We start from the raw sequence: 20,831 nt of genomic DNA on the forward strand, positions 1-20,831 counted from the left end.
TGTCAAAGAGTTCAGTATCGGGTATTTTGGCCAGGTCCGGACTGTTGTTACTGGTGTCCCCTTCCCATGTTACGGATGGCTTGAAAAGCCTTTCCAGAAAAATGTTGGGAGGGACCACGTCGTGTTTTGCGCCAATGCGAGCGAGGATATCCACCGCCTGATTGTTTTCCCGAGCCACATGGTGAAATTCGAGCTAGCAGATCTTGATCAGCTTGAAGCTGTTGCTGCTTTTTCTTCAGGCTATTTGTCGTGGCCATAAGCCTGCACTTGAAGCGCTCTTGTTTGACGGGATCCTCTGGTACGGCGAATTCATCGTCGCCGAGGCTTGCCTCGTCTTCGGAGGGGGCATGTAATTGTCATCCTCCTCCTCTCCACCAGCCGCTCTCTCAGGAGAGCTGGCTCCTTCATCCTCCTGATCTAACTCTTGCTGGAGGGGGTTTTCGTTGTCTTCGGCGCTATCCGGAGTGTTATTATCTCCCATGCCGGTATCACCACTTTTGCTTTGGCGGGACTTAGAGCGGTGCCGCTGACGTCGGCGCTTGGGTTGCTTCTTGGAGGGGTCATCCTCCGCTATCTCGTCGTCGTTGCCTTCAAAGGGTGTATCCACCATGTATATGTCATACGACAGGTGGCTTTCCAGTGCCCTGTAGGTGCTGGTTCATGTTCGTCTCCTACATCGTCGTCCATACCGTCGATGTCTTCGGAGTCGAAGTCGAGCATGTCGGTTAAATCATCGACAGTGGCTACAAAGTGGGTGGTGGGTGGGCGTCGAATTTCTTCGTCGTCCGCATCCCAGTCATGTTGGCCATGATCCGGCCAGGGCTCTCCTGACAAAGAGAGAGACCTTAGTGAATTCAGAATGTCGCCGAAGGGCGAGTGCTGAAAGATATCCGCAGCGGTGAATTCCATGATCGGCGCCCAATCGGGTTCGATTGGCAGGGGTGCGGATGGTTCGGGGTCCGGAGGAGAGTCCAGCACCTTGGAGTCACGGGCTGCGCAGAGGATTATGCTAGTGTTTGGCTCGATCGCCGTCGAGACTGCAGCCCCTGAGGCAGTGTCTAGCCACCCGTCCTCGATTGGCGCAGCTGGCTCCGAGCTAAGGGTCGGAGCTGATGCGGGCGCGGCCTCTGGGGTACCGTCCGATGGCAGAGCTAGGTCATACCCATCGCGACAGTGCAGCGCGTCCGGCTGTGGCTTGAATCCGTCGAAGATCAAGTCCCACGGATGTTGGCTGTGTAATTCAAACTTCCAAATCTGACCTGATGGCCAGGGGCATAGCTTTCAATCTGCTCCAGATGTCCAAGCGAATTAGCCCACAGTGCAAAGCCGCCGAATACGAAGATCTGTCCGGGGAGAAAAGTCACACCCTGGACCGCATTGTTATCGATGATAGTAGGAGACATCAAGCCTAACAGCGACAACACAGAGGAACTCTCAATGAAAGCACCAATGTCGGTGTCAAAACCGGCGGATCTCGGGTAGGGGGTCCCGAACTGTGCGTCTAGGCCGGATGGTAATAGGAGGCAAGGGACACGAAGTTTTACCCAGGTTCGGGCCCTCTTGATGGAGGTAAAACCCTACGTCCTGCTTGATTGATATTGAAGATATGAGTGTTACAAGAGTAGATCTACCACGAGATCAGAGAGGCTAAACCCTAGAAGCTAGCCTACGGTAAGATTGTATGTTATGATTGTCGTCCTACGGACTAAAACCCTCCGGTTTATATAGACACCGGAGAGGGTTAGGGTTACACAAGGTCGGTTACAAAGGAGGAGATATCCATATACGTATTGCCTAGCTTGCCTTCCACGCCAAGTAGAGTCCCATCCGGACACGAGACGAAGTCTTCAATCTTGTATCTTCATAGTCTAACAGTCCGGCCAATGGAGATAGTCCGGCTGTCCGGAGACCCCCTAATCCAGGACTCCCTCAAGGCTCTTATATGCATTATTGTTGATATGATAAAAGAGCCCATATTGCCTTGTCGTCTCCTGTTTATTGAATGCTTGCAGATCCCAGCTTAGTCCAATGCACGTGCACTATTATTATTATTCACATCGTTCGGTCGTGCAAGTGAAGGGCAATTATGATGATATATGATGGACTTGCTGAGATGAGAAAAGCTGGTATGAACTCGACCTCTTTTGTTTTTGTAAATATGATTAGTTCATCGTTCCTGATTCGGCCTATTATGAATAAACATGTTTGCAATGACAACTAGATATCATAGTTTCTTGTGCCATGCTTGATTAGCTATGAGTTATAATGATTTACCTTGCGTGCCAACATGCTATTGAGATGGTTATGATGTGGTATGATAGGGTGGTATACTCCTCTGAATGATTTAAGTGACTTGACTTGGCACATGTTCACGCATGTAGTTGAAACAAAATCAACATAGCCTTCACGATATTTATGTTCATGGTGGATTATATCCTACTCATGCTTGCATTCGATGTTGATTAATTTTAATGCATGTTCATGACTGTTGTCGCTCTCTAGCTGGTCGCTTCCCAGTCTTTTGCTAGCCTTCACCTATACTAAGCGGGAATACTGCTTGTGCATCCATCCCTTAAACCCCAAAGTTATTCCACATGAGTCCACTATACCTACCTATATACGGTATCTACCTGCCGTTCCAAGTAAATTTGTATGTGCCAAACTCTAAATCTTCAAATAAATATCATGTTTTGTATGCTCGAATAGCTCATGTATCAACTAGGGCTGTTTGTATCTTCCATGTTAGGCAGGTTATTCTCAAGAGGAGTGGACTCCGCTCCTCACTCATGAGATAAATGGCTGGTCGCCGGGATGCCCAGTCCCATGCTTTATGCAAACTAAATCAAAATAATTGCAAACAAAACTCCCCCTGGGACTCTTGTTAGTTGGAGGCACTCGTTGTTTCGAGCAAGCCATGGATTGATGCTTGTGGTGGAAGGGGGAGCATAAACTTTAGCATTCTGTTTGGGAACCGCCTATAATGTGTGTAGCATGGAAGATATCGCCATCTCTTGGTTGTTATGTTGACAATGAAAGTATACCGCTCAAAATATTATCCACCTCTATTTCAAAACCAAGCTCTGGCACCTCTACAAATCCCTGCTTCCCTGTGCGAAGGGCCTATCTATTTACTTTTATGCTGAGTCATCATCCTCTTATTAAAAAGCACCAGTTGGAGAGCACTGTTGTCATTTGCATTCATTATTGTTAGTGTACATTGAGTATGACTTGACTGGATCTCTTTTACCATGAATTACAATGTCTAGTCAGTCCTTGGTCTTTAAAGGTGCTCTGCATTTATGTTATGCGGTCTCAGAAAGGGCTAGCGAGATACCATCTTGTTATATCATATTATGATTGTTTTGAGAAAGTGTTATCATCCGAGATTTATTATTATTGCTCTCTAGTTGATTATGCTATTGATATGAGTAAACTTGATACCTATGCGTTATTGTGAATGTGGTTAGTTATAATATTTGCTGAAAATTTGAATGCTGGCTTTACATATTTACAACAACAAGAGCAAACAGAGTTTGTAAAAGTTTTTCTTTATCACTTTTAGTTTGTCAACTGAATTGCTTGAGGACAAGCAAAGGTTTAAGCTTGGGGGAGTTGATACGTCTCCAACGTATCTACTTTTCCAAACACTTTTGCCCTTGTTTTGGACTCTAACTTGCATGATTTGAATGGAACTAACCCGGACTGACGCTGTTTTCAGCAGAATTACCATGGTCTTATTTATGTGCAGGAGCAAACGTTCTCGGAATGACCTGAAACTTCACGGAGACACTTTTCAGAAAATAAGAAAAATACCTGCCAAAGATGAAGGCTAGGGGGGCCACCACCTTGCCACGAGGGTGGGGGCACGCCTGCCCCCCTAGGGCGCGCCCCCCTACCTCGTGGGCCCCCTGTTGCCTCTCCGACTCCAACTCCACCTCCGTATATTGAGTTTCAGGGAGAAAAAAATTAAAGAGAAGAAATCATCATGCTTTACGATACGGAGCCGCCGCCAAGCCCTAAAACCTCTTGGGAGGGTTGATCTGGAGTTCGTTCGGGGCTCCGGAGAGGGGAATCCGTCGCCATCGTCATCATCAACCATCCTCCATCACCAATTTCATGATGCTCACCAGCGTGCGTGAGTAATTCCATCGTAGGCTTGCTGGACGGTGATGGGTTGGATGGGATCTATCATGTAATCGAGTTAGTTTTGTTAGGGTTTGATCCCTAGTGTCCACTATGTTCTGAGATTGATGTTGCTATGACTTTGCTATGCTTAATGCTTGTCACTAGGGCCCGAGTGCCATGATTTCAGATCTGAACCTATTATGTTTTCATCAATATATGAGTGTTCTTGATCCTATCTTGCAAGTCTATAGTCACCTATTATGTGTTATGATCCGTTAACCCCGGAGTGACAATAATCGGGATACTTACCGGTGATGACCGTAGTTTGAGGAGTTCATGTATTCACTATGTGTTAATGCTTTGTTCCGGTTCTCTATTAAAAGGAGGCCTTAATATCCCTTAGTTTCCGTAAGGACCCCGCTGCCACGGGAGGGTAGGACAAAAGATGCCATGCAAGTTCTTTTCCATAAGCACGTATGACTATGTTCGGAATACATGCCTACATTATATCAATGAACTGGAGCTAGTTCTGTGTCATCCTAGGTTATGACTGTTACATGATGAACCGCATCCGGCATAATTCTCCATCACCGATCCATTGCCTACGAGCTTTCCATATATTGTTCTCCGCTTATTTACTTTTCCGTTGCTATTGTTATCATCACTACAAAATACCAAAAACATTGCTTTTACTACTGTTACCTTTTGTTACCATTATCACCACTATCATATTACCTTGCTACTAAACACTTTGCTGCAGATATTAAGTTTCCAGGTGTGGTTCAATTGACAACTCAGCTGCTAATACTTGAGAATATTCTTTGGCTCCCCTTGTGTCAAATCAATAAATTTGGGTTGAATACTCTACCCTCGAAAACTGTTGCGATCCCCTATACTTGTGGGTTATCAAGTACCGGACCAAAGCATTAACACATAGTGAATACATGAACTCCTCAAGCTATGGTCATCACCGGGAGTGATCCTGATTATTGTCACTTCGGGTTGCCGGATCATAACACATAGTAGGTGACTATAGACTTGCAAGATAGGATCAAGAACTCTCATATATTGATGAAAACATAATAGGTTTGGATTTGAAATCATGGCACTCGGGCCCTAATGACAAGCATTAAGCATAGCAAAGTCATAGCAACATCAATCTCAGAACATAGTGAATACTAGGGATCAAACCCTAACAAAACTAACTCGATTACATGATAAATCTCGTCCAACCCATCACTGTCCAGCAAGCCTACGATGGAATTACTCACGCACGGCGGTGAGCATCATGAAATTGGTGATGGAGGAAGGTTGATGATGACGATGGCGACGGATTCCCCTCTCCGGAGCCCCGAACGGACTCCAGATTAGCCCTCCCGAGAGAGTTTAGGGCTTGGCGGCGGCTCCGTATCGTAAAACGCGATGAATCATTCTCTCTGATTTTTTTCTCCCCGAACACGAATATATGGAGTTGGAGTTGAGGTCGGTGGAGCTCCAAGGGGCCCACAAGGCAGGGGGCGCGCTCAGGGGGGTTGGGTGCGCCCCCACCCTCGTGGACAGGGTGTGGCCCCCCTGGCATGGATCTTTCTTCCAGTATTTTTTATATATTCCAAAATAATTCTCCGTTGATTTTCAGGTCATTCCGAGAACTTTTATTTCTGCACAAAAATAACACCATGGCAATTCTGCTGAAAACAGCGTCAGTCCGGGTTAGTTCCATTCAAATCATGCAAGTTAGAGTCCAAAACAAGGGCAAAAGTGTTTGGAAAAGTATATACGATGGAGATGTATCATGATGCCCCCCTTGCCTTTGTTGGGTGCAAGCAATTGTTGTGTTTGTGTGCAAGTACTGCTAACGTTGTTAGTGTGGTGCCTCCTACTGGTTCGATAAACCTTAGTTCTTAACTAAGAGAAATACTTTCTGTTGCTATGCTAACCTTTCCACTCCGGGGAATCCAACAACTCCTACGGGAGTAGCAATGCCTAATAGTGCTTAGCTAGAGCACGTATGCCGACAAGGTATTTAATAGGTTGAAAATGGAGAACGCCAAAAAGGGCTTACTCCCAATGTCACCTGGTACAGTACTTTGCAAGAATCAGTGTCCTTGAATGGCTGATGAGTGGATACAGATGAATGATCGAACTCCTGCATGCCAGAATTGATCTCCCCTATAGTCCAGCTTCGATGATGCCATAACATTACCGTTTCCACAATTAAGGTCGTAAGACCGGAACAACACATTAGGTTTCGTGGATTCCCATTATCTCATATTGTCTTCGCTCCTCATAGATATCAACACCTATCACCTGGAGGACACAGACTCACTAAACAATATGTGTTATCTGTGTAGGTCTTCGAATCATGTTGCATGGGCTCTTAAATTGGACAACACACATTATGTTCACCACAGATAAACAAATTAGTGAACAATCATAGAACTATTGCGACAAATGATGGCATATATAATAGACACAAATGAATTTCATCAATCCCCTACATCTCCAACACCTATGGGGAATTGCTCATGCATGAGAGGGGGATAACCAAATAACTCCAGATGTCAAACAAAGGGAATTCATCTCAATAATATCAAAAAGATTTGTAATAAGATGAATGATTGAACAAGTCTCGATCTCGAGATGAGTATGAATAGTGTCACAAACCCTAATCTTACAACTTGGAATTCCTCCCCCTATGGTGATGTTGCGATGAATGAAATGGAGATGGGGCGGAAGAAATGGGATGGATCTCCGAGAATTCTTCTCCGTATCTCTTCTCTCTCTGTTATGAACGTGGTGGCGACTGCTCCTCTCTGTATTCGATATTGTCCCCTTCACAAAAGGCTTCTGTAGATAAGGGGGTGGCGACATCGTGTGGTATGACCGCTGGTACGAGCGGGTGCACTTGTACCATGCGTCGTCTTGCGCTATGTTGCCTCTATTACACTTTTGCCCAAAAGGAAAATTGCCCCAAATAGCTTCATTTGCTAGGGTTTGATTGGTTTCCTTCCAAATAAGTACTATATTCCTGCACATCAATAAGAAAAACATGTTTTCTTTTTTCTCGAAGGATTAGCGCTAGAAAGATACAAGAATTATTAAAAACGACATCAAACCCCTCTTATAAAAGTGACAAAATATCGAGTAATCACTCTCCCACTGGTCGGTCCATGCTGGCGTTCGGGATTGAGTAGACTATGGTGGAGGCGCAAATAGCGAGAGGAGGCAAAACCCTAACTCGTTTTCGATGTGTGTTTGCTTGTGGCTGGTTGTCGTATATATAGGAGGACCAAGGTGGTATCGTGTCGTGATCACAATCTCAAAGCGACTTGATTTCCAAACTTATTGGACAAGAAAACAATCAACTTGTCTGCCAAGACATAAAAAAAATAAAACGGCAAAAAGAAACCACGCCCCTGCAATGTCACGGGCCAGATTTTGGCGGACCATTTACGCGCATGTCCAATGTTGCACGCCAGCACCCAGCCAGGTGGGCAGGGCGAGCACGTGTGTGTGGTGTTCTCTTTCTCTCCTTAACCTATCATTTAGTGGAGTGCAGAGAACCCGCTATTTAAGTTGGTTTCACACCTCCTCCACTTTCAGCGTGGGACTAAACTTTAGAACCACCTCTTGCCATTTTTTTCATGGGATTTTGAGATTTACAATAGGAATTACAGAAAATCTTCATCGGCCAAGCCCATTATTCTAACACTTGCTAGGGTAACTAGGTTTTCTCCCACTTATTATGATTCGTTTGAGGAGCCTCTGAATGATATTATACCCCTCCTCTTAGGCGATGTAACTGTTATTCCGAATTAATAAAGTTCTATCATTTATTAAAAAAATGTTATTCTTAATTGATGTCATGTAACTGTCGCCTGGATCAGCCAGGTATGTGCTTGTAATGCTCGGAGCATATGCATGAAGCAAGAACATTGCATCTCATGAAGCAAGAACTTCAGGCGTTTGCGGTATCAAATGTGAGATGTTTACTCGCCGTACTTCGAGATGTGCAAACATGATCTTGCCATGTGTCTCTGCACTTTGTCATGATCATCTTGAGGACACGTATAACCACATTGCAACTGATGACAAGACAAATCGAGGATCAGAAAAACTAGTTAAGCTGTCTCTGATTTCTGCAGTGGGCGAGCAGATTAAACAGCAACATGCAGAAAGACGGGTCTCAAAATCAAAGTCTGATCCATGACAACGACGACGAACATACTGCTACAAACAAGATGAAAATTAAGGTTGGCAATGGAGAACCCAACAAACGATCATCAGCAGCAGTAGTGATGCAGAGTATTGTCTTTCTTCACCCTCTTCCTTCTCCTATCCTGTTCCCTGTGCAGCGGTGTTGTCTTGCTACGATCTGTCTCGTCAATGGCGATGGGGGGCAAAAACTTGGACGGTCGGTCAGTAGGAGGGGGTGGCGAGGGCCAGCTCGGTGCCCACTCTGCCGCCGCCGCCGGTCGTCGTCGTCTTCCCGCCTTCCGGCGATGGACGGACGGCGGTGGCTCCGCACGGGAACGGCAGCGACGCCGCGTCCTGCGCCGTGTGCCGGAGCTGCAGGTCGAGGCCGCTGTCAACCCTGGGGCTGCTGCTGGTGGCCGGCGGCTGCGGAGGGTGCTGGACCGGCGAGTCCGGGGCGGGGAGGAGCAGGAGCTTGGTGGAGGAGGCGGCGTTGGTGGAGGAGGCCGACGGCGGCGTGGGCGGGAGCTCGAGGCCGCCATCCATCGCGCACTCGTCGTCGTCCACGGACGCGACTCTCGCCGCCGTCGGTGTCCGCGGGGACGATGGTTGCGCCTCGTCCGGCCACTCCCTGCACTTCCCGCCGTCGCCGTCGACGTCGGCGAGCTGGTCGCCTGCGCCATTGCTCTCCTGCCTGTCAGCTTCGCCGCACTCCCTGGCGCACAGAAGAAGACGCGGCTCCGGTCCCATGATCCGCAGCTGCTGCTGCTGCTGCTGCTCCCCAGCATTCAGAAGCTGCATGCCCTCCTGTTCATCACACACACAGCACTAAATTACCAAATCATTCCTCAAATCTGATGCTAATATGTAATCATCAGGCACAGAATCTTGGAGCAAATGCCATCATAACAAGAAATCAGAAAGATTATTCATCATTCATCATGCAACTGGTGCAGTTGATGAACTGCAGCGAAGTGTACCTTGAGAGACAGGAAAGAAGTGGAGAGAGCAGCCACCTGCTGCTCCAGCCTGGTGTTCTTCTCAAGCACAGCCTCATACCTCTCCTGCACAACAGATTCAGAATCAACTCCACATCAGGCACATGATTAACTCATCAAGAAATGCAGCTAAAGTTGATCTGTACAGTACAATGAGAACAGGAGCTGGGCAAATATTTGGTTAAAATTCAGATGTACCTTGAGGAACAGAACCTCCTCCTCCAGCTTGCCATTCGCCCGTGCCGCGCTCACGTACTTCTCCTGAAGACAGATGCACAGCAACGGCTTCAGCATGATCAACAATGTGGAGACAACAATTCAGCCAGGAAAGTAGAATCTGATTGTTCAGATTTAACTTGGCAGGCATTTCTTGCAAGATAACTAACTAACTAGATAAGTATGATTTTTTTTTTGATAAACTAGATAAGTATGATGAATTTAAACTGAGGAGTTGCAGCAGTACCTCCAAGGACTGAACTTGCTTTTCCAGATTGCCATTGGCCTTCAGCACACACTCATACTTGTCCTGCAAATAAGATCATCATGAGTTCAAGATCAGCTAAGGAAATGCTCCATGGAATAAAGAAAAAGAAAGTGAACTTTGCAATTCTTACAGCACTAGTGGAAAGAGAGATGCATTCTGATGATTAAAACTACCAATGTCAAGTGTACTTGCAGATCATCATTGGAAATAAAAAGGTGCCTGGCCTAAACATCCACCTTAACCTCAGGTGTGAAAAATGAAATGTGAGAAGCAAAGCTGAGAAAGATTAGTGTGTACTGCAGGTGTCCCTGCAATGCCTTTCCAGAGGAGACAAATTGAGAGCTACAAATGTACCATGCTTTGGAAAGGCAAACCTGCTCCTGCATCTTACAAATTTCTGATGCAGTACTGCAATGCAATGTAATACTATGAGGCAACCAAAACCAAGAATTGCCACATGGAAGCAACTCAAATGTCAAATTTTCTTTCTTGATGTAATTGAAAATCCAAAAACAAGACTATCACAAAACCAAGACTATCACCAAAGACTTTCCACTTCCAAGCAAACTCAAATGTCAAAGTTCTTTCTGTAACTGAAACTCCAACACCAAAGTTTTCACAGAAGATGGAACCAGAAACATGCAAACCCTGACAGCTGACAAGTGTGCATCACAACTAAGGGTACCGGCTACATCCATGCATGCATACAACATTTTCCCCAAAAAGAATTTACTTCAACAAACTTACATGATGCAGAACAGGGAGATGTAATTTTGACAGCAAACATACATGATGCAAACAGAGAGATGCAAAGCAAAGAGATGCATATCTCAGGACAGATAAGTGTGATCACCTGATAAGGCTCATGAGAAATGCAGGCTTTGACTGCCTCAGGTTTCACCTCATTGTTCATTGTGCCTTGATGTGCCTTCACCAGCTGCTGCATGTGCCTTCATACACAAATTCAGAGCAACAGGATTCAGTGCCAACACAAAACTAGCATTGCTACTAACTGTATGCAAAAAATGTTGACAATTGTAACAAAATGTTACAAAATTCAGTCTTAACAGTACAGAAATGTTAGTAATTCAGCACAAATGATCAACTTTAGCACAAACATTTCTTTGTCACATGCAAGAATCAATGGAAGATCGTATCAGCATTGCACTGCATTCTCCGGTTAGACCAATCCAAGAAGATGAAGAAGAAATTGCAAGAGAAGATGGCAGGAGAACAGGGAAAAGGAGACCTTTTTACTCCGGCGAGCTCCTTGGTGAGCTCCTCCACCTGCCTCTTTGCCTTGAGCGCGTAGCCGTCGGCGGACACGGGGTCCCCGCGCTTCCACCCTGGAGGCGGCACCCAGTAGGGGTCGACGCCGACCTCCCGGCGCAGGGCCGCGAGCTCGGCCGGCTCGAGCCAGTACTCCATGGCGCCGTCGGCGGTGTGGCGGCGGCGGATGCGCTCGGCACTGCCGCGCGGCACCTTGTCCGCGGTGTGCTTGAGGAGGTGGTCGAGGAGGCCCGTGTCGCCGATGTGCTTGCGCGCCGCCTGCCGCAGCTCGCCGCGGGGGACGGTCTTGCCGGGGCGCGCGCCGAAGCGGCGCAGGACGCCGAGCAGGGACGCCTCGGCGGCCGCGTAGCGCGTGGCCGTCCACCGGTCGACCATGCCGCGCGGCGCCGCGGCCAAGGCGGCGGTGGTGGCCTCCTCGGCCTTGACTGCGCGAGCGGGCTTCGTCTCCGGCTCCTCCGTGACGGTGACGGCGCGGCCGCAGAGAGGAGCCTTGCTCTTCCTCTCCCTCTTGACGGCCACCAGCACCACCGCCGTGCGCTCCTCCTCCGGCAGGCCCCTCTTCCTCTCCGTCTTGACCGCGGTGCGCTCGTCCCGGCCGCCGCGCTTCTCCTCCTCCGGCAGGTTCGTCTTCTTCTCCTTCTTGACCACCTTGCGCTCCTCCTCCTCCGGCACCGGCGGGGTCGCCTTCTTGGCGCGCTTGGGGACGCCACGGCCACGGCGACGAACGTCGTTCCTCTTCCTCTTGGCCTTGTCCGCCCTGGCCACCACCTTGCGCTGGCTCTCTGCTTCCGGCCCGGCGTCGGCGTCCTCGAAAGCCTCGACCTTCGGAGCGGGAGCGGGCTTTCGGACCCTCCTCTTGGGGAGGCTGAAGCTATGGACACGGCCGGGCTTCCTCCTCCTCCGCTTCTTGGTCGTCCTCACCTCCGCCACGGCCGGCTCCTCCTCCTCCCGGCGGCCGCTGTCTCCTCCCTCCTCCTTGTCCGCCTGCGTCTCCCCAAGCAGCCCGAGCAGGTCCTTGGTCTTGACGTTGCTGGAGCTGCCCTCGTCCGCGTTCGCGCTCTGGTGGACGCCGGTGGCGGGCGCGGGACGGCGATCGTGCGGGGTCTCGGCGACGACGGCGGCCGGCGCAGGCAGGGGGTGTACACGGGGGCGATCGTCGTGGCGCGGGGCGCGGTTGCGGGCGACGTAGTGGACCCGCTTCCGGACGCCCCAGCCGAGGCCGGTGCCCTGCAGCGCGAGCAGGCAGAGGTGGGCGCTGGGCTTCCTCGGCAGCGGCGAAGGCGAAGGCGCCCGCGGGGACGGCGCTGGCGGTGCAGGTGGGAGCGGGTCCGGGTCGCGCTCGTGCTCCGGCTTGGGGAGGTCGCGGTCGTGCTCCGGCTTGGGGTTGATGTCGTGGGCGTCGTGCTCCGGCTTGAGGTTGTCGCTTTGGCGGTCGTCGTCGTGCTTGAAGAGGTGGTGCTTGGAGAAGTCGTAGAGGCGGGGCGCGGCGGCCCAGTAGGCGTCGTGGGCGTCCACGCCGAGGTCGTCGGCGATGGCGCGGCGGCGCAGGACGGCGGAGGCGTGGATGGCCGTGGCGCTCATCGCGTGGGCAGAGCAGAGCAGGCCGCCAAGGGAAGGAGAATGGTGGATGGAGACGAGCAGGAGCGGGAGGGAGGATTGGGTTCCAAGAAAGCGAAGAGGCCGGTGGTGGAAGGGAGGAGGAGGGGATGGGGGTATAAGAAGAAGACAAAGGCGGCGCGGCCAAGAGAAGGGCGGCTGGTGTGCTGCAGGCCGGGTGGCAGGTCAGGTCCGCTCCGGTCAGAGAAGAAGGGAAGGGGAAGGGGAAGGATGGTTGTTGGGTGGCAGCTTTGGTTTGCTTTGCCAGGCGAGGAGGAACACGAGAGAAGAGAGAGAGAGAGAGAGAGAGAGAGAGAGAGAGAGGGGGGGGGGGGGGTTGGGCTTGATCCTATCCCTCCCCATGTCTCCTCTGCTGTGGTGGTGGGGGATTCGCCGGAAAGGAACCTGAAAAGGGATCGTCTCGGATCAAGGAAAGCAGAAAAAGCACTGCACAGCAGAGAGAGGGGAGATACAGATACGTCCGTCCGTCCGTCCGTCGTGGTGTGCCCGCTTTCTCTCTGCTCGGTTCCCGCCAAAATTCAAAACCGGAGCAAAGAGACAACGCGGTCGTCCCACTCCCAACTGCTCTCTTCCCGCCAAAAAAATCAAAATGCCCTTGAGGAGGATCGCGCCGGCAATTACTGGCAACCTGATTGCCATGATCCTGCCTCTGCTCTGCTCCGCTTTGGATGGCCTGTTCGTCGGTTTGCTGGAGGCCGCCCTCCCATGTCCCCCAGCAAGGGGGTTCAGGAGGTCAATTCCTGCAAGCACCTCATCGACAAACAGTGAACCCAGACCAGACCAACAAGGGGGGGGGGGGGGGGGGGGGGGGGCAACAAAATCAACTGTGGCAGCAGAAACAGAAGGACCAAAGAATTCTTCAGGCTCTGCTGATCAAGGGGGGGTCAATCTGCTACAGTTGTGGTGATCCATCCTGGACACCGTAAGTCCATGTGTGATGGAATTAAAAATAAGTGCTTCATCTGTAAGGCTACTCCTCATCAAGTACGTAGATGCTTTGCTTGTCAAGAAGGGGCCATCATCAGTCTGCTGGGTACATTGGCAGTGCAGCTCCAGGGCTGGGTTTTTTTTTATCAGGTTTCTGCTACTGTTCTAGCGATGAGAGTTTCTCGTAGAATCAATTAATTAAGGAGGATGAAGCAAACCAAACAGCACGAGACGACAAACCTGAGCACGTACTAACTGACCAACCAACCAGAAGAGAGTAAGAAACCATCCAATCCAACAAGGAAACAGAAGCGGCTCTGGCTCTGGTCTCCCGCCAAAACATGAAAGGAAGCCAAGGAAAAAAAAACACGGACAGACGGAGAAGTCAAGAAAGATCATTTTTCCATCAATTAGCAGATTAATTACCAGTCGGGGAAGGGTAAATAACACACGTCCAGAAGTTACAGCCCTCCATTAGCACTACTACCCTACCCAGAGCGCAAAAGCTGAGCAGCTGGAACTGGATATACCACCTCCTCCTACAAGGAGACCTCTTTCTTTCATCGATCAGGCTTCTACTTCTACTCTAGATCAACATCATGCCGTGGAGGAGCCTTCTACTTCTGCCCACACCGGAACACCAAAAATGGCGGGTCCGCACAAGCACCCGCACCGCCCTCTCTGAGCCCCGAGGCGCCTCTCTGGGGGAGCTCACGCGGTCGTGCGCGCGAGGTACTTGCCGCGTTCATAGCTCAGTCCCCGGAGCGACGCCGAGCACAGCGAGGGGACCAGGACGGCGCCGGGGACGCCCAGGGCCTCGCAGACGCCTTCCGGTGGTGTCGTCTTCGACCGTGCGTCCGTGCCTAGGGATGCCAAGGCGGCGTTCAGGCCAGCAGATGAGGGCTCCAACCCGATCCTGCAAAAACAACAGAAGCACACGCAGCCGCTATTTTCAGCACGTGCAGAAAAAGGGTTTCCAATGGGCGATGGATGATGGCGGGGAGGAACCTTGGTGCTTACGTTAGATCGAAGCGGTCCGTGTCTGAGGTCATCACGGCACAGACGCCCGAGACGACCCATGGCGGGAGAGCCGCATCCTTTATCTCCATGCTGTAGCACATGCTGCCACCCGCCACAAGAGGGGGATCAGACGCCGCTAATCCAGCTTCTCCACCGTCATCACAAACACTAGACGAGGCCAGGCCATTGTCGGCTTTCCTCATCTCCCTGCATATCACCTGCAAGACCATGTATTCAGGGAGGGTATGAGATTTTCCGAGTTTTTGCACAAACACAGCGAGGCGTTATAAAACATAGTATAGCTGCTTCGATTTCAAGTGGATGAATAAGGTGCTTTTAGACCAAGCATTCTGTGACTTATTAACAGCGAATCCAGCAAACAAAATACTTGCACTAATGATAGATAGTTGTGCAGCAGTAGCACCACATGGTTAATAACTGGACGTAAATGTGGGTCCGCAAAACCATTTTGCTTGCTGCCTAAGGAAGCAGGCAGGAAGAAAAACAAAGTCGATGGAAATGAAACTACCTCGGGAATATGGAGGGAACCATTTTGAAATGGCACCGGTGAATAGAGCACCGGGACGTCTGTGGCAGATAATGAATTCAGAAAGGATCTGGAAAAAGAAATCACAGGTTTAGATTACACAACATGAAAAACCCAGGGGGTTAAAAGGAACAGAGTGATTATTACAGATTAAGCACCCTACTTGTAGTTCAACAAGACATCATATAAGCCATGAACGCTCTTATTGCCAGTAAATGAAAGGAGTGACTGCGTGGTGTTGTCCACCTCAGATAAAGCATCTATATGAAGTGTCTGCCCATTCAATAGAAAACAATCACAGTCAGTTACTAGCTGCAGCCTTACCAGAGCAAATAAGTGCAAGTTGAAGAATTAAATAGAACCTGGCCCAGGTTGAGTGTTCGGATTTTTGAGAATTCGATCAGGTCGTCTTCGGTGGCCTGCTCCACTTCGGCCTTGCATAGGGGCATAGAAAAGCAAACACCCTGCAACAATGCAGTCATATGGTCACACAATTATGATCGCAAGTGACAATGATGTGTTAACCCAGTACAAAGCTTGAAATCAACACAGCTTGGATTGGCCTGGAGCAATTCGATGCCCTAGAGACCAACATACCAAGTTAATATTTCGTTTCTATTATGGTACTCCCTTGTAAACTAATATAAGACATTTTAAATCACTAAAGTAGTGACCTAAAACGTCTTATATTAGTTTACACAGAAATACCAAATAAGTGTAGAAAATCGACTTCAACAACCAAAAAGATGTTTCTTTCAGTAAAATTGGCAAACAGAAGAAGCACTGAGTTTAATCACAAAAGTCTTAAAGCTTTATTCACATGTGGAACTAGTGTGATGTTGTAACTCATATGTCGTAAGTCCCCCAAAAAAATGGAAGTGGAAAATGAAGAAATCTAGAATAGACTTGCCAACCAATAAGTCGATCTACTTGAGTGAAGTAACACTTAGAAGTTGGAAGCAGTAATGTACATAATGGTTGGTCTGTAACAGAAATGTGGCACTGTAATAGGGGTTTCAAAAAGAAATGTGAAACGATGGTGAGGTTGGAAAAACAAAATGAAGGACTGACCTGTTTTCGTAGTAGTGACCTCATGCCACGTGTAGATTGTGATAAGTAGGCGTTACAGGACTGCTTCTCCGAACCGTTTCCGCTGATAAATAGAGCAACAAATTGTGCTGTATAAACTGCAATAACAAAAGTAATGTTCAGTAAGATGAATGAGGGTGAGCCATAGACTCACAGTCTAGTAGAACCTAAAGATTCAATACTTCCCACGAAAATGAAATATAACTGCAATCGAAGGTAATCATGAGACAAATGTGGAATCTTAACATGTTCAGAATTCTTTGTACATGTACAAAGACAGTTAAATGTTTCATATATATGACTAATCAGATTATTATGAAGGATTGAGGTATGAGGAGCAAGAAGATACCATAGAAGATATTCAATAGATTCTTCCGGAACATGTAGTAAAGATTCTGAAAAGAATCTTCCCAATCCTGATACCTTTTGTCCATGAAATCTTTTTCTACATGCCAGAAGGAGAAAGGGTAAAGATCCACAAAAGTACGGGGATATTTTATCTTGAAAAGCACGCAATAGTTCAGTCTAGTAATTACCTCCTCGTGCAGTTGATGAGAGCATGGCAGATACGATGGGAGCAGGTAACATGGATTGTGGATATACCCATGACTGGAGTGCCTTCGAGAACAAGAATTCCTTGTTGCTCTCTTGCCTCGTGCGTCCTGAACTTTGAGATCTACCTCCAGCAACAGTGCCCCTACAACTTGTACTCAAATTGTGACACCTGTTGCAGGCAAGAGTTATTATACTTTGGACCTTTGAGGCAGAAATCTAAACAAAACCAAACGAAAACGACAGGGTTCAATTTGCAAGTACATTTCAATTAATTTCCCTAGCAACCGTATGCTGTACTAGACATGATATCACTTGGAGCACTGACTCATACAGACACCAATACTTCATTCAAATTTCTGGAAAAAAATTGCAGGTGTAGTAAGCATCCAATGAGACTAAATAACCAAGAGACACATACCATTTACATATCTAATTTTCAGAGTGTCAATCTAAGACATGTCACCGGGTCAATCAAGATACTCATGAACTTTCTCTGGGAACGGTGCATTTTCTAAATGAAAACAAGAAAGAAGCTAATGCATACGCACCACTTCACAGAAGATGATGAAACAAACTGCAGGGTTGTCTTCAAGGTGAGATCCAAAGGAGCTCTTTTTCCTGGTATTGTGATCTTGGAAGGGCACACCTCTGAAGACTTCAAAGGAACATCACCAGCCTGTATGTTAGTGCCACTGGAAGCTCCAGAAGCACCACGAGCTCCGAACCCTTTCATCACTTTGTCCTACACAGAGCACTAGAAATATTAGAGGATGGTTAATAAATACATATACTGTAGTGCACTAGGTAGATGCTCCTAACCATGTCAAATTTACTAGAGCCAGCCTGCTTCTCATCGCCAATGTGAAGCTCTGATACACTCCGCAGAGCATTCTTGCTGCATTTCTCAGCTTTCCTAAAACCTGGTTTTGCTGCTTCCGCGAGCGATGGAACAGAAGAGTCCAACTGGGCAGAGTCATCATTGGTGCTGAATTTTGGGAGAAAAACAATCCAAATAAGAGCATGGACATCGCATGAAACAAGATCAACTGCCTCTGGTAAAATAATTACCGTGGAAACGGAGATTCTGCAGACTGTGAAGCCGTTACAGCATCAGCAGACTTGGGAGCCTTCTCATTGTTCAGTAAAGCATCCTGCTTTGAAAGACACTATAACAAGTTACTTATATAACAAAACAAGTGGTTCAACACGATGCTGTCAAATACTTGGAGCAATGAGCATCATTTTCTTTAACAAGACACAACGTCTAACCTTACAATTTTCTTTCCCAACGTTTCTGGATTTTTTAACTGGGAACACCTCTGTGACACGAGTGCTGATGTATTTGGATATTTTCTGCTGTTCTGGGTTCCGAGGCCCATTGCTTGGCCTATACCCAGAAAATCAGTCAGGCATCAAATTTCCCAACAAAGCAAGCACAAGAGGAGAGCAACATCACGATACACGACAAAAGAACACTTTATACCTATCAAACGCCGCAGAAGGGAGTGACTGATCATTGGCAACCTTTTCAGACACGCGTCGCTTCAACTGCTCTTCCTGCGGGAATCAATCAACGGAACAAGATTCAGTGTTCATCTGCGACCCTGTAGCATATAATGCTTGCAGCAGGATTTGATGCATTTTTAGTGTGTAATAATGTGGCGATGTGAAGTGGAGACGAAGCTCTAGCAGGCCCCATGTTTCCCCTTTGTAAGATCAACTCACTCTCCTAAAATCGCTGAAATACGGAGGTTCTTCACAACGCATTCTTCATAAGTGAAAAAACTGACAATGCGGCTGATTCACAGCGCATTTAACTATACATATGCATGTATACCAATTGGTAGATTACAATGCAGCACTGCATCAAACACTTGGCTAAATTCTGGTGCAGTGCAGCTACTCTCTGGCTGAAACCTAAGCGCCGTAAACGGTTGGATGTGGCATCGTTCTTAATGGGTAATAAACGCCTTTCTTTCAAAATAACTGCAGCGCTGCGTCAAGATCTTGTTTGGGACTTGTTCGGCGTCGCGTTTCAAAATAACTGCAGCGCTGCATCTCTGGATTGTAGCGACAAGGAACCAAGCATGGATTGGAGGTATTATGAAAAAGAAAAAAAAAAGGGGGGGGGGGGGGGGGGGGGGGGAGAGATTGGGGCATTACTCGCAGCTCGGAGGGGGTCTTCCGCTTCATCCTCGGGGCCTCGGCCGGCCTCTGGATGAACGCGCCGCCGCTCGCCGCGGGCTCGACGGCGGCCTGCGCCATTAGACTGCTGCCAGCAGCATCCGAAACCCCTCCCAGGCCACGCCTAGCCCGACCTCACTTTCGCTCAGTCCCGGACGCGGCGGCGGGGGGCCGGGGCCGCGGAGGAGGGTTTCTTTTGGGTAGGCGGCGGAGGCGGGATTGATTGGAGACGGCGGAAGCGGGAGCGGGCGGGCGGGCGGCGGAGAGGAGAGGGAAAGATTTTCCCCACCGGGTCCGGGCGGCAGGGGGAGAGAAGCCGAAAGTTTTGGGGAAATTTCAGCCCACCCCGCGCTGCATCCATCCCACGCCCACGCCCACGCCCCGCACCAATTGTCTCAAAAGCAAATTCCTCTTCTACCCCTAAAAAAAACAATTTCCATTTTTTTAAACGTAGTACAGTCGAAATCGCTCACATACACGAGCATACACTACCCCTATAAACGTACGCACACGTTACCCCTGTGAGCACCTCCCAGAGATTGAGCTGGCATAGTATTTTGAGATTTTACCAAGTCACCACAGGCGCCTTGCAGTCGACGGGATCGTATCCTCCCATTGAATGAACAAAGCCGGAAGTCTGAAATAAATTCAGGAATGATGAAAGCATCAATGTCAAGTTTAGGACTTGAACTCTGATGATATTAGGACATCACCGTTCTTCTAACCATCCAATCACAGATGGGTTCGCATTTCCTTTTTTTTGTGGGACCCATCCAACAAGCAAGTAGCAAGTTCACTAAAACACACCTCAAAAATCTACAGTCTATCTATCTACTACCCGTGTAAAAATCAAGTGTGTTGCGCACATCATGCTCCACAGTCGTCCGAAGGTCGAACAGAAGGTTGTCATCACTATAAGAGAGCTTTGTGAAATAGGAAGGACGAAGAACCAAAACATCTCCATCGTTGATACGTCTTCAGTGTATCTATATTTTTTATTGTTCCATCTGTTATATTATCATTTTTAAATGTTTTATATTCATTTTATAGTAACTTTATATCATTTTTGGGGACTAACCTATTGACATAATGTCCAATGTCAACTGCTGTTTTTTGCTTGGTTTTTACTTCACATAATATCCATATCAAACGAAGTCCAAACGCAGCGAAACTGTTTAGAGATTTTTTCTGCCAAAAATAACTTGGGAGCCAAGAAAGTGCCAGAGGGGAGGCCAGTGGGGCCCACTACCCACCTGGGCGCGCCAGGGGCTCATGGGTGGTGGGACCCACAGAGGTCCTTTCCACCGTCTCTCAGCTCTATAAATACCCAGATATTCCAGAAACACTGGGGGGTCGATGAAACAGAATTCCACATGATGATTGCCGTCACATGACGATTGCCCCGACGGTGTTCCGGCGCCACCGGGAGAGAGGGTGAGAGAGCCTTCCTCCTTCTTTCTTGGCCCCCTAGATGGGAGGAGGTTTCCCCTCAGGTCCATGACCTCCATGGCGGCGGAGTGGCAGCAGCCCCTCCGATATTGGATCTCTCTCTCTCTCTGTGTGTGTTCTCTTCTATTTCGCGTAACTTTTTTCTAGCCCTTTTCTCGGAGATATGTAACTTTGATTGAGCTAAAATTTTGAAGGGATTTTCTTCTAGATATTATCTTTCTTGTGGCGAAAGAAGGGCACCAACCGCCTTATACGGACCCCACAAGCCTAGTGGGCGCGCCCAAGGTAGGGGGTGATGACCCACAAGTATAGGGGATCTGTCGTAGTTCTTTTGATAAGTAAGAGTGTTGAA

General features: G+C 48.4%; 2 protein-coding genes across 2 annotated transcripts; both read right to left on the reverse strand.

Annotated features, from left to right (window-relative positions):
- Positions 1-8,241: 8,241 nt before the first annotated feature.
- LOC125506669 (protein AMEIOTIC 1 homolog) lies at positions 8,242-12,981 on the reverse strand. The gene is made up of 6 exons (XM_087525357.1): positions 11,051-12,981; positions 10,655-10,751; positions 9,781-9,843; positions 9,516-9,578; positions 9,300-9,383; positions 8,242-9,126 (listed from the first exon to the last, which is right to left on the reverse strand). The coding sequence occupies exons 1-6, from the start codon at positions 12,670-12,672 to the stop codon at positions 8,545-8,547; spliced, it is 2,511 nt and encodes an 836-aa protein (XP_087381483.1). The 5' UTR covers positions 12,673-12,981; the 3' UTR covers positions 8,242-8,544.
- Positions 12,982-14,014: 1,033 nt separating this feature from the next.
- Positions 14,015-19,399, reverse strand: LOC125507332 (uncharacterized). Its single transcript, XM_048671949.2, has 14 exons — positions 19,010-19,399; positions 18,330-18,403; positions 18,116-18,233; positions 17,915-17,997; positions 17,666-17,831; positions 17,395-17,588; positions 16,828-17,015; positions 16,641-16,736; positions 16,274-16,389; positions 15,565-15,666; positions 15,366-15,475; positions 15,185-15,272; positions 14,656-14,873; positions 14,015-14,551 (listed from the first exon to the last, which is right to left on the reverse strand). Exons 1-14 carry the CDS (start codon positions 19,109-19,111, stop codon positions 14,347-14,349), a joined length of 1,860 nt encoding a protein of 619 aa, XP_048527906.2. The 5' UTR covers positions 19,112-19,399; the 3' UTR covers positions 14,015-14,346.
- Between the last annotated feature and the right edge of the window lie 1,432 nt (positions 19,400-20,831).

Source organism: Triticum urartu, chromosome 5A, assembly GCF_056163025.1.
Source record: "Triticum urartu cultivar PI428250 chromosome 5A, HENAU_Tu73, whole genome shotgun sequence".
NCBI lineage: Eukaryota > Viridiplantae > Streptophyta > Magnoliopsida > Poales > Poaceae > Triticum > Triticum urartu.